This window comes from Oncorhynchus clarkii, chromosome 22 (genome assembly GCF_045791955.1).
Source record: "Oncorhynchus clarkii lewisi isolate Uvic-CL-2024 chromosome 22, UVic_Ocla_1.0, whole genome shotgun sequence".
Classification (NCBI taxonomy): domain Eukaryota; kingdom Metazoa; phylum Chordata; class Actinopteri; order Salmoniformes; family Salmonidae; genus Oncorhynchus; species Oncorhynchus clarkii.
In genome coordinates this window covers 16734967-16748433 of record NC_092168.1, presented here as the reverse complement: position 1 = coordinate 16748433, position 13467 = coordinate 16734967, and the positions used below count along the sequence as shown (strand labels likewise).

General features: G+C 46.5%; 1 protein-coding gene across 1 annotated transcript in view; it reads left to right on the top strand.

Annotated features, from left to right (window-relative positions):
* Nucleotides 1–12458, top strand: part of LOC139380479 (ephrin-B2a) — a 25492-nt gene extending 13034 nt beyond the window's left edge. Inside the window, exons 3-5 of the mRNA XM_071123175.1 lie at nt 6255–6347; nt 7213–7314; nt 8874–12458. Of these exons, the coding sequence (XP_070979276.1) occupies nt 6255–6347; nt 7213–7314; nt 8874–9280 (602 nt within the window). The 3' untranslated portion in view covers nt 9281–12458. The remainder of the gene's footprint in view (nt 1–6254; nt 6348–7212; nt 7315–8873) is intronic.
* Nucleotides 12459–13467: the final 1009 nt, after the last annotated feature.

The following is a 13467-nucleotide window of genomic DNA, read 5'->3' as shown; positions in this document are numbered from 1 at the left end:
TTACATGCTTTGCAAGAGGAACGACGTCCCTAAAAGTCCTGTTTGCATGGGCACATCTGAAATCAGGCCGCCTGATTGCACTTAAAGACACAGGAAATGGCCAATCAAAAATAAACGTTCTACCACAGCGGCCGTGGAGTTTTTGTGACGCCTATTTGATTCTGAGTTTCTGACATTTGTGTGTTTGTCCATGAAAACACTTTTCTAAGATGCATATTTTCAGTTTTTTCAAAACTCCCTTCACTCGCGGCATGAGGCTTGCATGCGGACATGTGCACAGATCAAATCAAATACACCACTTGAATGGCAATTGATCCGTTTACGTGTCCTAGTAATTCAAGGGATTGCTCATGAAACCAGATGTTTTAATGGACGTATGCTTACTTTACTTTGATTATGATAAGCAGAATAAGGTGTTTACATGACTAATGTCATACTCGGCCTATTGCCATAAACAATTTAATATGGAATTATTAGTGTGCACGTAGTTGGTTGTCAGTGTAGTTGTGCATATTCTCAGCATGGTCACACCAGATCCAATGCAGCATTAGATGTTTGTCCAGGTCCCCAGAGATGCCTTTTGCATGCATACAATTTCAATACCGTCCACTGGGAGATTTTTTTTTTTTTTTTAACCCTATCATAAACCTTAAAGGAAAACTCCTCCCCAAAATCGATATTTTGGTACTTGTTTCATGAATCCATTGTTATATGAGTCCCACTATATATATATAGTGGGACTCAAGTCAGCAAAATGCATCATATGGGGTCAGATTTCTGCATTTTGAAAGCTACATTGTTACACTATGTGCGTATTTGCTGTACTCTGTGTGTGTGTATGTGTGTGTTTGTGTGGGTTGTGTTTTTCCTGCCGGAGTATGCACTATTTTATGTGTGTGTGTGTGTATATGTATGCCTTCTAGAGCAGCATACTCGCTATGAGCTGGGCTACAATGCTGCTTCAGTTGGAGGCAGATGAGCTTGATGTGATTGTGGTAGGCAGCATTGCCTGCAGCCGGGAACTTAGTGAGCAAGATGATTACATGAGCTAAATAGGGAGGGGAGGAGGGATGGAGGGAGGGATGGATGGGGGGGTGACACAGAGAGAGACAGAGAGCAAGAGAGAGACAGAATCTTTGACTGAATTTATGGAGCTGCATGGGGGAATTCCATTAAGATTTTAATCACCTATTTGTCAGTCAAAATAGAAAATAGATTTCTCTCTATTATATGCATGCACTGAGGGGATTTCCTCCTGTCGTAACTTCGCTCCAACCTCTCAACCGTAGGACAGTATGTGCACACAGACAGATGATGGTTTGGGGGGATTGGTTGCCACATGGGCCACACGTATTGATGAAAAGTGAATATTATTCAAGTCGCTCTGGATGAATGTCTGATTAATGACTATATTATTACATTACCATATTAAGACATCAGAGGAGCGGGGGGGGGGGGGGGCGGAGATGTGATGGGAGGGTTTAGGGAGGGGGGTTGGTATATATTTGGGTTGACCCTGCCTTTCTCCGGCCTGTTCTGGGGGTTCACGGTGGGCCTGAATGAGAGGTTGCCCCCTCTGTCGCAGGAGATTAAGGTACACAACACTGACTAGCGCTAACTAGCCCACAACCCCAGCGCCATGACGATGGCTTCATGCTCCACAGCAAGTAGAGAGAGCGTCATTTATGCTATAGTTGAATCTCTCTCTCTCTCTCTCTCTCTCTCTCGCTCTATTTCTGTGTTTTGATGGCTCCTCATTGGCTCAGAGTGGTGTGTTAATTATGCTCACTCACACGCACAGAGGGGGTTTGTTACTAGGAGCTGTATTAGCCGGGCGGGGAAATTGAGTTAAGTGCTGAAAGTCTGTATCCTCGGTCTTGATTGAAACACACAATTGAATAGCGCTCATTAAAGAGGCAGATTCTTTTTTTCAGTCTCCTGATTTGATCAAAACAAATAAATGGAGTTAAGGGGCTGAATGATTGACGATAGCCTTTGAAGTATCGGTGCTATTGAGACAAAGGGAGGTAGTTGTAGTGTGTGGTTGAGAGATGAGAATTAGGAGAGTTTGGGATATTTATGGCAGTGCTATTTCTGTTGGTTACTGTTTCACACACACTAAAAAAGCCTTCAAAGCAATGAATGTTTGGCCACACTTACTGCTGTATGTTGTGAGTTTGTGTTGGTGTGTGTATTGCTGTTTGAGAGTATGTGTTTGTGTGTCGTCTAAATTGGTCGTGGGTGTGTGAGAGCTGTCACTTCTATCCGCTGAGGTGATTTGCCATTTTCAGGGTGGGATTTCTCTTGATCAGTCATCTCCCTCGGTGGTTTGTTTGTGTGTGTGTGTGTGTGTGTGCACGCGGTGAATTTGTGGCTTAACACAGAATGCTTTGGAAGTGCTCTGAAAGGAACTAGCCTCAGCAAACGTGCAAACCTGAGTGAGAGCTAAAAGAGTTAGCATGACAAAAAAATGGACTTCTAAATCTGCAAGGACATTTGAGTGAATGTGGCCTGAAGGAAAAGTGACACGTCACATCTCTCTCTCGTCCTCTCCATCTCTCACTCTTTTTTCTTTCTCTGGGCTAGGTCGAGCAGCAGCCGAACCACTCTCTCATCTTTGGGCATGATGTAGTAATCTTTCTTTCTCTCTCTCTCTCTCTCTCTCTCTCTCTCTCTCTCTCTCTCTCTCTCTCTCTCTGCCAAGCTAAGTCTTATCTGCTCTCTGTAAGGCGCTGGTGGTGGAAGAAAATCCATTTGTGAGGGGCATGTATGAGCGAAGTCTATCCTCCCTGACGTTCCTTTAGCACAGGGATTACAGCTAGCAGCTAGCTTTTCCTGCCAAACAGCCCAGTTCAGAGTAACGAGGCAGTCAGGTAGCCATGCAGGCCAGTCAGAAATCCCATTCTGTTCATAACCAGTTCATTGCTGCTAGCCTCCAGCCCCTGCCATACTGCCGAGGAAGCCAACTAGGGGGTAGGCTGTGTTTTTTTAGCTCAGAAGGAATGAATATTCACCCAGAGACTTATCAGTTTTGTGTGTTTTTGTATTAATGGTTAAGGTATGGAGTTGGGGAGGATGAGCTGATCCTAGAGCTGTGCCTATGGGCCACTACTTTTAGCAGCCTATGTTGTCACATTTTTATAGGGGGTAGACTGTTTGGGTGTGTGTTGGTTGTGCAATGGGGTTGTGTAGGAGTGGCTGAGGAGAGAGGAGAGAGAGGAGAGAGACTGAAGACCGAGATATGCCTTGTCTTACAGTTCATCCTGAGACCTCAGGCCTGCACCCTGTCCTGCTAGCCACAAACAAGCACATGCACATGCACACACCCATGCACGCACGCACACTCACTCACCCACACACACACACACACACACAAGAACGCACAAGGTTTTAAGATGCTTTGCACATAATGCGCTTGTCGTCCCACCACAAAAATCCATAGGTTGGCTTGAGAGAGGGAGAAAGAGCGAACGAGCGAGAGATAGAAAGGAAAAACACAGTCCTTGAAAACATGCTCTTTGTGTCGGTCCATTTCCATCCCAGGCCAAAATGTTCGTATAAAAGTCATTGAAGTTGAGGAATGTAAAAAACAAACAGAGCTGAAGAAAGTGGTGGGCAGTACAGAGCTGAAGAAAGCAGTGGGCAGTACAGAGCTGAAGAAAGTGGTGGGCAGTACAGAGCTGAAGAAAGCAGTGGGCAGTACAGAGCTGAAGAAAGCAGTGGGCAGGACAGAGCTGAAGATAGAGGTGGGCAGTACAGAGCTGAAGAAAGTGGTGGGCAGTACAGAGTTGAAGAAAGTGGTGGGCAGTACAGAGCTGAAGAAAGTGGTGGGCACTACAGAGCTGAAGAAAGTGGTGGGCAGTACAGAGCTGAAGAAAGTGGTGGGCAGTACAGAGCTGAAGAAAGTGGTGGGCAGTACAGAGCTGAAGAAAGTGGTGGGCAGTACAGAGCTGAAGAAAGTGGTGGGCAGTACAGAGCTGAAGAAAGTGGTGGGCAGTACAGAGCTGAAGAAAGTGGTGGGCAGTACAGAGCTGAAGAAAGTGGTGGGCAGTACAGAGCTGAAGAAAGTGGTGGGCAGTACAGAGCTGAAGAAAGCAGTGGGCAGGACAGAGCTGAAGAAAGCGGTGGGCAGTACAGAGCTGAAGAAAGTGGTGGGCAGTACAGAGCTGAAGAAAGTGGTGGGCAGTACAGAGCTGAAGAAAGCGGTGGGCAGGACAGAGCTGAAGAAAGTGGTGGGCAGTACAGAGCTGAAGAAAGTGGTGGGCAGTACAGAGCTGAAGAAAGTGGTGGGCAGTACAGAGCTGAAGAAAGTGGTGGGCAGTACAGAGCTGAAGAAAGTGGTGGGCAGTACAGAGCTGAAGAAAGTGGTGGGCAGTACAAAGCTGAAGAAAGTGGTGGGCAGGACAGAGCTGAAGAAAGTGGTGGGTAGTACAGAGCTGAAGAAAGTGGTGGGCAGTACAGAGCTGAATTTTTTTTCCAACGCTGATTCCGAAGGGATAGCACAGAAGCACCTGCTTTTAAATTCCCTTCCGGTTGATGAAAAGGCTTTGGCGCGAGGAGGTGTGGGTGGGAGAGATGGGGACAGGGGGTGAGGGGCAAGGCGGGTGAGGGGGGAGGGGGTGAGGGTGGTAGGAGGGAGGGAGCAGGCTGTGAGGCGCCTGTCTTCTTGCGGAGGGGAGTGGTAGAGAGAGAGAGAGAGAGAGAGAGAGAGAGAGAGAGAGAGAGAGAGAGAGAGAGAGAGAGAGAGAGAGAGAGAGAGAGAGAGAGAGAGAGAGAGAGAGAGAGAGAGAGAGAGAGAGAGAGAGAGAGAGAGAGAGAGAGAGAGAGAGAGAGAGAGAGAGAGAGAGAGAGAGAGAGAGAGAGAGAGAGAGAGAGAGAGAGAGAATCGGGAGGGGGGAACATTGAATGCGGGCCACTGCACGCTGGCAGGAGGCCAACCCGCTAAACCCTGGCTGCTCGTTAGCCGCTGTGTTACTGACCTGATAGATCACAAGCCCCCTCTCCCAACCCCCCCATGCCAGGTGCAGCGCTACCCGCTGCCTCTAGGGGCAGCAGAGGGACTGGGAGAGAAAAGGCCCAGGAAGTGAGGGACTGGGAGAGAATAGGCTGAAGCAGGGAGGGTTTGGGAGAGAATAGGCCCAGGCAGGGAGGTCCAGTGTGAAATCAGTATGGAGGTCCATGCCATGGCTATATCCACAGAGCAGCACTCACTGCTTATAGTGTAGCTAGTCACAGTCTACTGATTCTGCCCATGGGCGTGCAAGGCTACATCTGTATACAGCGTTTTAATGTTATTTTCTAATCTGCTTTTCTGTCTTTAAAAGTCCTCCCAGCATCTGCTTTTCTGTCTTTAAAAGTCCTCCCAGCATCTGTTTAGGGGCCCATTTTGTTCCTCTATCACATGTGGGAAGTCTTTCGCCTCCCTCATCTCCGCTCTCCGACATCTGCTCACCGCTGCTCGGCGCTCCCCAAAACACCGTGTTTAGTGCACCACTTCTGCGGCTCTTGCCGCTGTTTAAACAGCTTCTCAAACCCTTTAAGCTCTTTTATATTTAAGGGTTACTGAAATATTTAGCACCTCCATCCATTCCCTCGGTTGTTTTCACTGCCTTTTCATCTCGCCTTCAACGGGGGAAAAAAAAAACCACTTGACTTTCCTGCGATTGTTTATTTCCCTCTCTTTTATTAATCATTTATTTCCTCCTGTTTCTTCTTCTTTTCTATACCCTTCAGCAGGTTTTGGTTAGAGGGGAGTGTTTGAGAGTTGTATTTGCGGTAGTTGGTTCTTCTAATACCACTGTAGCATTCTCCAGAGTGTCGTACGTGTTAATGTCCTGTTAGCCACTGTAGAGTTTCCTGTGTCCCAGCACCTATTGTTCCTGTCCCGTTGTCTCCGTCTCTCTCTCTCTCTCTGTCTCCGTAACTGGCTGTTTCACTGGGCCAGTCAGCTCAGTTAGAGATATTACAAACACAATTACTCAAGCTAATTGACTTTGGAGGCGTGGGCTACGTGGAATATTCTGGCAGCAGTTTGTGGTGACTGGGGTGGCGAGGGGATGGATTGTGACTTTATTAAAAATAAATCACTCGCTTGTTAGGGGCTTTCAACGTTTCCCTGACGTCTTTCAAATGTGGCTGTACAGCCCAAGACAGACGTAATGTACATGTCACTGCACTGTTATTTTGCTGTTTGCGATGATGTTAGCACAGTGGCTAATGCTAACCCCCCCCCCCCCCCCCTCTCTCTCTCTCAGCAACATCAAATGGCACAATGGAGGGCCTGGAGAACCAGGAAGGAGGGGTGTGCAAGATGAAGTCCATGAAGATAATCATGAAAGTGGGACAAAGTGAGTGTTACTCCTTCATTCAAACGACATTTGTAAGTGTATGTGAGTGCTGGTGGCGTTTAGTTATAAACAGATAACCATACAGAATGTGTGAAAATTGTATGAGGACTGTATTTGCATAACACACAGTAAGGTTATCTGAGGCATTGTGAGGTATTTCATTATTCAGCCCAATAGCCTCCATGACACTTACGACAGACAAAGAGAGAGAGAGAGAGAGAGAGGGGGTGGGCCTCCAGGTTTAACCCTATCCTTACCCCCAAAACCTATCCTTAACCCTAGAAATAGCATTTGACCTTTTGCGGACGAGCAAAATGTCCCCAGTTGACCAAATGTCCCCAGTTGACATTCACACGCACACACACACACACACACACCACATCTGTCCTCTGTGGCGACACCCGCCGCCCGGCACCTGCCGGTAATTAATGACCATGATTATTCATAAATCAGTTGCCTCGCCACCCAATGGGGTAATTTCCTGAGGTTGCCATCCACAACAGCAGCAGCTCACTGAAAACTGCTGAAGGTCAGGGAATTAATCAGGAGTGCTGCGTTTCATTAAGAGCAGCGCTCCGCGCGAACACACACACACACACACAACACAAACACACAAACACACAAACACGCGCAAGCATGCTACACACACACTGCGCGAGACATATGCACAGCACACACACACACACACACACACACACACACACACACACACACACACAACACAACACAACACAACACAACCACGTGCAAGCATGCTACACACACACTTGCGCGAGACATATGCACAGCACACACACACACAGTGAAAGTGAATCATCCATGTCCATTGTGTCTGATAGTTGTGTTCCTTATCTATGTCTTCCAGATCCCTCTGACCCTATCTCACCCAAAGACTACCCCACCAGATACCCTCCCAAGCACCCCGACAAGGAGTCATACAAACCAAACGAAGTGCTGGAGAAGAAAGGTAAGCGTGCTAAGAACGACTTACAAAATCATCAGGCATTCAGGTCTACCGCTCTAAGACAGTTTCGGTAAAAGCAGGTTGAGACTGTCTGTGAGCATGTGTGTGAGTGTGTGTGTGAGTGTGTGTGTGTGTGTGTGAGTGTGTGAGTGTGAGTGTGAGTGTGTGAGTGTGTGTGTGTGAGTGTGAGTGTGGGTACGCGTAGGAAGTATAGGTCAGCAATTTTTCTCCTGGTAATTGAAAGTTGCCTATAAAACTGATAGGCATCTCTGCTGGGCTCCCAAACTTACAGTATCTCCATCCTCGCCCCACTTCCTGTCCGCAAAGTGACATTTTCAGGAAAATGATCCAATCGCCACCCAACATATTACCGGCCTCGGAGCACAGACTCACGCTTGTTCTCCTCACACACACGCACGCACACACCGACCGCTCTTATCTCTCTTATTAAATAGCAGTTAAAATCGCCAAAGAAAACCAGACCCGCAATTTCCCCAATTAACTTTATTTTGAGGTGGAAAAAATCAGTCGAGGAGAGAAAACAAGCTGACCTATATAAACGCTGCTGCGGTGGAGGCGTAGAGACGCTCGCTGCCCTGTTACCGAGGGCGCGGCTCCTTTAGCCCCACCTTTCTGTGTTCACACTCAAATCCCTCTGACAACCGGCGCACAAATCTGCCAGCGCGCCACTAAATCCGCGTTGGCACCCCAATCTGCAGACCTCAGCATCTTCTCCCCTCCCTTTTCACCTCATCCCTCCTCCCCGGCTCGGAACAGGAGCATATGGGCGTCAGTGGTTTGAGAAAAGTGTCTGAGGCAGCATAATCCCCTTGTAAAACAACGGAAGGGTACCTGCGTTGGGCCCACTGCCATCCACCATAGCTCCAGCACTAGCCCTCAGGGGAGTGGAGGCAGACAGGGAGACACAGTAATCCTGCTTCCCAGGCCCCTATCCTAGGGGGGAAGTGAACCGACCTGTCCTTGAGTCCTGGATGTATACAATAATCGTTGTTATTAATAGAGGTTTTACAGTGAATGTGGCTTCATCGTATAATACTATCAACCTCCTTGTGGACTTAGTCTTAAGTAGAAAAGGAATGGCTCTACATTCATTTTGACCATGTTTTTCATTGACATGCTACTGCATTGAAAACCCACTTCAGCCATTTTGTGCTATGTGGGACTGTGCTGTGCTGTGCCGTAGCTCCAAGGCCGTAGTGACCACCAGCTGTGTTTGAATAGACCAGAGATCGAATGTGACCTTAAGGGGAGAGCTGTGTGAAAGGAGCCCTTACTCTCTGGTCATTGTCCTCCGTCCGCCTGCCTTTCACCTTCACTCTGACATAATGAAGATGGAGGGAGAGAGGGAGGGGGGAAGAGAGAGAGAGAGAGAGAATGGAAAGATAAAACTGGAAGGAGACCCCTAATCCTTCTACGACCCCACCCTCGCTTTCTCCATTCTCCCTCCCTCCATGCCACTCTCAATCTGTATGACCTGACACTCTGTTTTAGAAAGAATTTCACTCACTCTGTTTCACTTTTCTCCCTTCTTCTCCTCTCAGGTCCGTCGTACAGGGAGGGCGAGGGCGACCAAGGGACGGGCGGGAAATCCTCAAGTGTCATCGGCTCCGAAGTGGCCCTGTTTGCCGGCATCGCCTCGGGCAGCGTTATCTTCATCATCATCATCATCATGCTGGTCGTGCTGCTGCTCAAGTACCGGCGGCGGCACCGCAAGCACTCGCCACAGCACGCCACAGCGCTGTCCCTCAGCACACTGGCCACGCCCAAACGGGGCGGCAGCGGCAACAACAACGGCTCGGAGCCCAGTGACATCATCATCCCGCTCAGGACTGCAGACAGCGTCTTCTGCCCGCACTACGAGAAAGTCAGCGGGGACTACGGTCACCCGGTGTACATTGTTCAGGAGATGCCCCCCCAGAGCCCTGCCAACATCTACTACAAGGTCTGAGCTCAGCTCCACCCCCCTTCCCCCCAGGCACCGCCCCCCCAGAACGCTCTATCTCTCCTTCCTTCCCCACATCTCTGTTGTTTTTCTTGTTGAACTTTACTGTTCCTGTTATTATTCTTCGTTGTTGGGATTCATTGGAGAACTTACAGAGTAAAGCTGCTGCTGCTCTCTGGGGCTTTTTGGGGATCCCTCCTCTCTGCTCCTCTCCTCTAACAGTAGCCCTCTGTTTCTTTGCGCACTACGACTGACGCTGGGGGATCCGAGCGCGTGTGTTTGTGTGTGGACGGACGGACGGACGGAGAGACAGAAAGACACACCCACATGTTTGTTTTGAAATAGGATGGACAGATGGAGAGAAAAAGAGGAGAAGGGGGAGGAGTCGATATCCTACCCTGGTTTTCTCCCTGAGAGAGACTATTGCTGGGGAAGAGACAAAGGAGGGAGAACGAGAGGGATGGCAGAGAGATTAGAAGAGGAAAAGGAAGGAAGGGCCCGACCATGAACTCATGTCAGTAATGTCAGTCAGTCCCTCTCCTCATTGGCCAGAGACACTTTGTGGATTAAATGACGGAAGAGGGAGAAAAAAACAAGGGGGATTTGGAAATATCCACTCTGGGACTTTCCTGACTGACACAAGGACATCACCCACTCACCCTACCACCCACCCACCCACTCACCCACTCTCACTCATTGTGAACTGTTCAGGTCCTCGTACTAGTTACAGCCCACTTTTCCCTCATTGTCCGAAGACACCTTTTACTTTCTAGCATCAAGATTCATTAAAGTTGTTACTTGAAAAAAAAAGGTTTGTAAAAGAACATGATTCCTTTTCGTAGTGTCATATTGTTGGTTCATTTCTGGTTTTCATTGCTGGTATTGTTGAACATGCAGATATATATATTTTTTGTGATGTGGTATTGTCGCAGCTCATGTCGTGATGGTGTATGTGGTGTATGCGCACACACACACACACACACACACACACACACACACACACACACACACACACACACACACACACACACACACCCTGCAACCCAGGACTGGGAGAGCAGAGAGCAGGACTTAAAGAGGGAGAAGAAGATGAGGTGGTTTTATGTGGGCTCCACCCCGTCAGGGTATAGGGTGCCCATTATACCCCCTCTGTGGGGTCAGGGCTAGCCAGGTGGCTTCTGGGAAGGGTGTGGGAGCTAAGCGAACAATAGAGCAGCACTTTTAACCCCCCTGATATCCCTCCACCCAGGCAGTCAGTCACAGAGAGGGAGAGAGTGGCAGTGGTAGTGTGAGTGAGTGAGAGAGAGAGAGAGTGAGAGAAAGTGAGAGAGAGAGAGAGACTGTATCCCTTCAGTAAAGGGATCACAGTAGCGAGGGCTGGCTTGAATTTTCCACAGATAGGACTTTACAACATGAAGAGGTGTTAATTAAACTGGAAGTACAGGCAATCAGATATCCCAACTTGCTTACTGCTGCAGTTTCTGAGACATTGAAGAAAGGTAAAGATAAGAGAGTCCCAGGTCTAGTTGAGTTTAACCCAGCCGCTGGCTAAAACAGCTCTAGGTACTGTATTGTCTTGCTGCCGCAAGGGCCCCGGAGGCCCCCAAATGGCCCAAACAGGTGGACTGGTGCTCTCATTCTCAACTTTTAAAAAGCACAGGGACATCAAAGCGCATTGTCACTGTTTTTCAAGCATCATCTTTAGCATTTCCTTATTGTGAGTTTTTGATTATTATCATTTTTTGTAACAAAATAGGTGTACATTTTAAAGGAGGACATTTGAAAACACAAAAAAGGAAGGCAAAAAAACATCTGAAAAAAAAAGCAGAATCTATTTATGATACACAGAGCACAGGTGTTGTCAGAAGGGCGGTAATGAGAAGTTAACGTTAATATATTATGGTATAAAAGTGCACATTATGCAAGCTAGGGTTTTGATGACTTGATATCTATTTCACCCATAATGTCCCACCTTTTCATCAACTCCCACCCAAATGGCTGCCTTTTTTTCCAGATATTCAGGGCTAGGGCCTGGGAAGGGGACAGGGAGGGCAGCCTGGAAGCATGTCACGAAGGGGAGAGGAGGTTGTTGGACCCAAAATAGCATAACCGGGTGCACGAGGCTGACCAGCAGTATATCCCACACTCCACTGTAGCATCTCCCAAAGGACCATGGGAAGATTCCCACGATTACCCTGTGCCCCCCTTCCCCCTCACTACCACGTGGTAGTGTTTTCTCTGTGTGTGAGAGTGTGTGTGTGTACCTCTTCTTGAGCAAGTCCAGTGAGACAGCTATTTGTCTGTTTATTCACATACATGAAAACACTGACTAAAGAAAACGAGAACTAGATTGTGACTTAGACCACACCCCAAACATGTATCTGCTCACTACCAACATTCTCATTAGTTCATTAAGAACATCAAATTTCACCGAAAAAGCCAAGCCTTGTATGATACAAGGTTTGTGCCTCTAAGAGGCTACAAAATCTGCAATATGCAATTTTTCTTTATTTTTTTAAGAATTGAGAGAAACCTACACCTATGGAAAGTGTTCTTAAACCACTGAGAGATGTAACAACAAACTAAACAAAACAAAACTAGCAAGTACGAGCCTGCTGTTAAGTACGAGCCTGCTGTTAGGTTTTCATTTGTAGTATTATTTTAAACGTTTTTTTTGTTTGTTTTTTACTGTGTGCCGTAGTTCCAAGGTAAACTGTGAAAAAAGAAACATTTTCAAAATGAAATGCACCTGGACAGTTATTTAAGAAATAGCGAAAAACACTAGGAATCACAAACAAATTGCTGTTTAGTTGCTGTCTGTCTGCGGCAGAATATGACAATCTTATTAGTTTCTTTGAATCTGATGTCCTTATCCTAGCTAACGTACAACTGATATCCTCCTAACATTACTAGGGTAGATTTTCTGTCTTGCTATATGGATTAAATATCGCGGCAATGTTGAGAGAATGTTAGTAACCTGGCTAGGAAAAGTACTTCAGGCTACTGTAAAATGCCTTGCTCGTATTGGTCAGCCCTTGGTCACCTGACTCAGTAATTTTGCACCGTTCTTCTGTAGGTAAGAAACTGTAAATACATTAATGTTTGTATTGTATATGGATCCTGGGTTGTTACGATAGCCTTATTCACCTTTTTAGGAAAGTAAATGAAAAAAAAAATGAAAAAACAGAATACACTTCAGTAAAACAGAGCATACTACTTTTTTTGGTAAATAGCTTGTGTAAATATTGACAAGAACCCAATAAAACATTTTTTTTTATAAACTCTTAAAGTAAGATGTTTTGTATAAAATTTCAATTTTTTGCTATGTATTTTAGCTAGCGCTCGTTGGAAAGCCCCGTGTCCTCCCACTCCCTCCCCTTTTGCACTGTTTCCATGGAAATTTGGTTTTAAAAAAAATTGAGAAAAAGTTGCCAAACCGACTGCTGCATATTCGTGCCATAAGTGTGTACCATAAATATTTATTGAATTCGTTTTTTTTTCTTCTGTTTTTGATTTGATTTCTGTCCAGTTTTTAAGTAACACAGTATTATGATTGCGTTGTTCATTTGTCTCCCTGGTTTCTTTAGTCTGTTTTGATAGGTTTCCAGGTGGCTGTATCTGTAGCCCCTCCCCTTGCAGTTTGAGATGGCCAGACCGTTGAAATGGTTAAACATTCAAAAACAGAAAGAAATGAAAGAGGAAAAATGACACACATTCCACCAGTCTGTTACGAACTGAAAATGTTTTTCAATAAAATGTTTTTCCTATGGACATGCCGTCTGTCTGTATTTATGTCTGAAATAGATGGAGTTTATGAACATGTGGATCTCTACAGGACATCACACTATGCAAGACTTGTGGTTACAATATGGTCTGTCAATGTTAATATAAGCATTGAGACAATTACATATTCGTGTGTAGTTGCTAGGAAAAAAGTAATGTGTTTCTCTATGTTGTGTGTCTGCAAATTTATTTTCATTGTCTGAGTATGTTTATGTCCAGGCCAATATTTCTATATACTGTTAGAATGCAGCAGTATCCCTGTACATGTCAGTAGACGCACGCACACACACACACACACACACACACACACACACACACAGTTGTATAGGTGTGGTCCTCTGCTCTGCTCCCTGTACAGGGTGGTCCATTGTGTGTTAGCTAGGGGTGATGATGTCAAAGCGGGGCTGTGA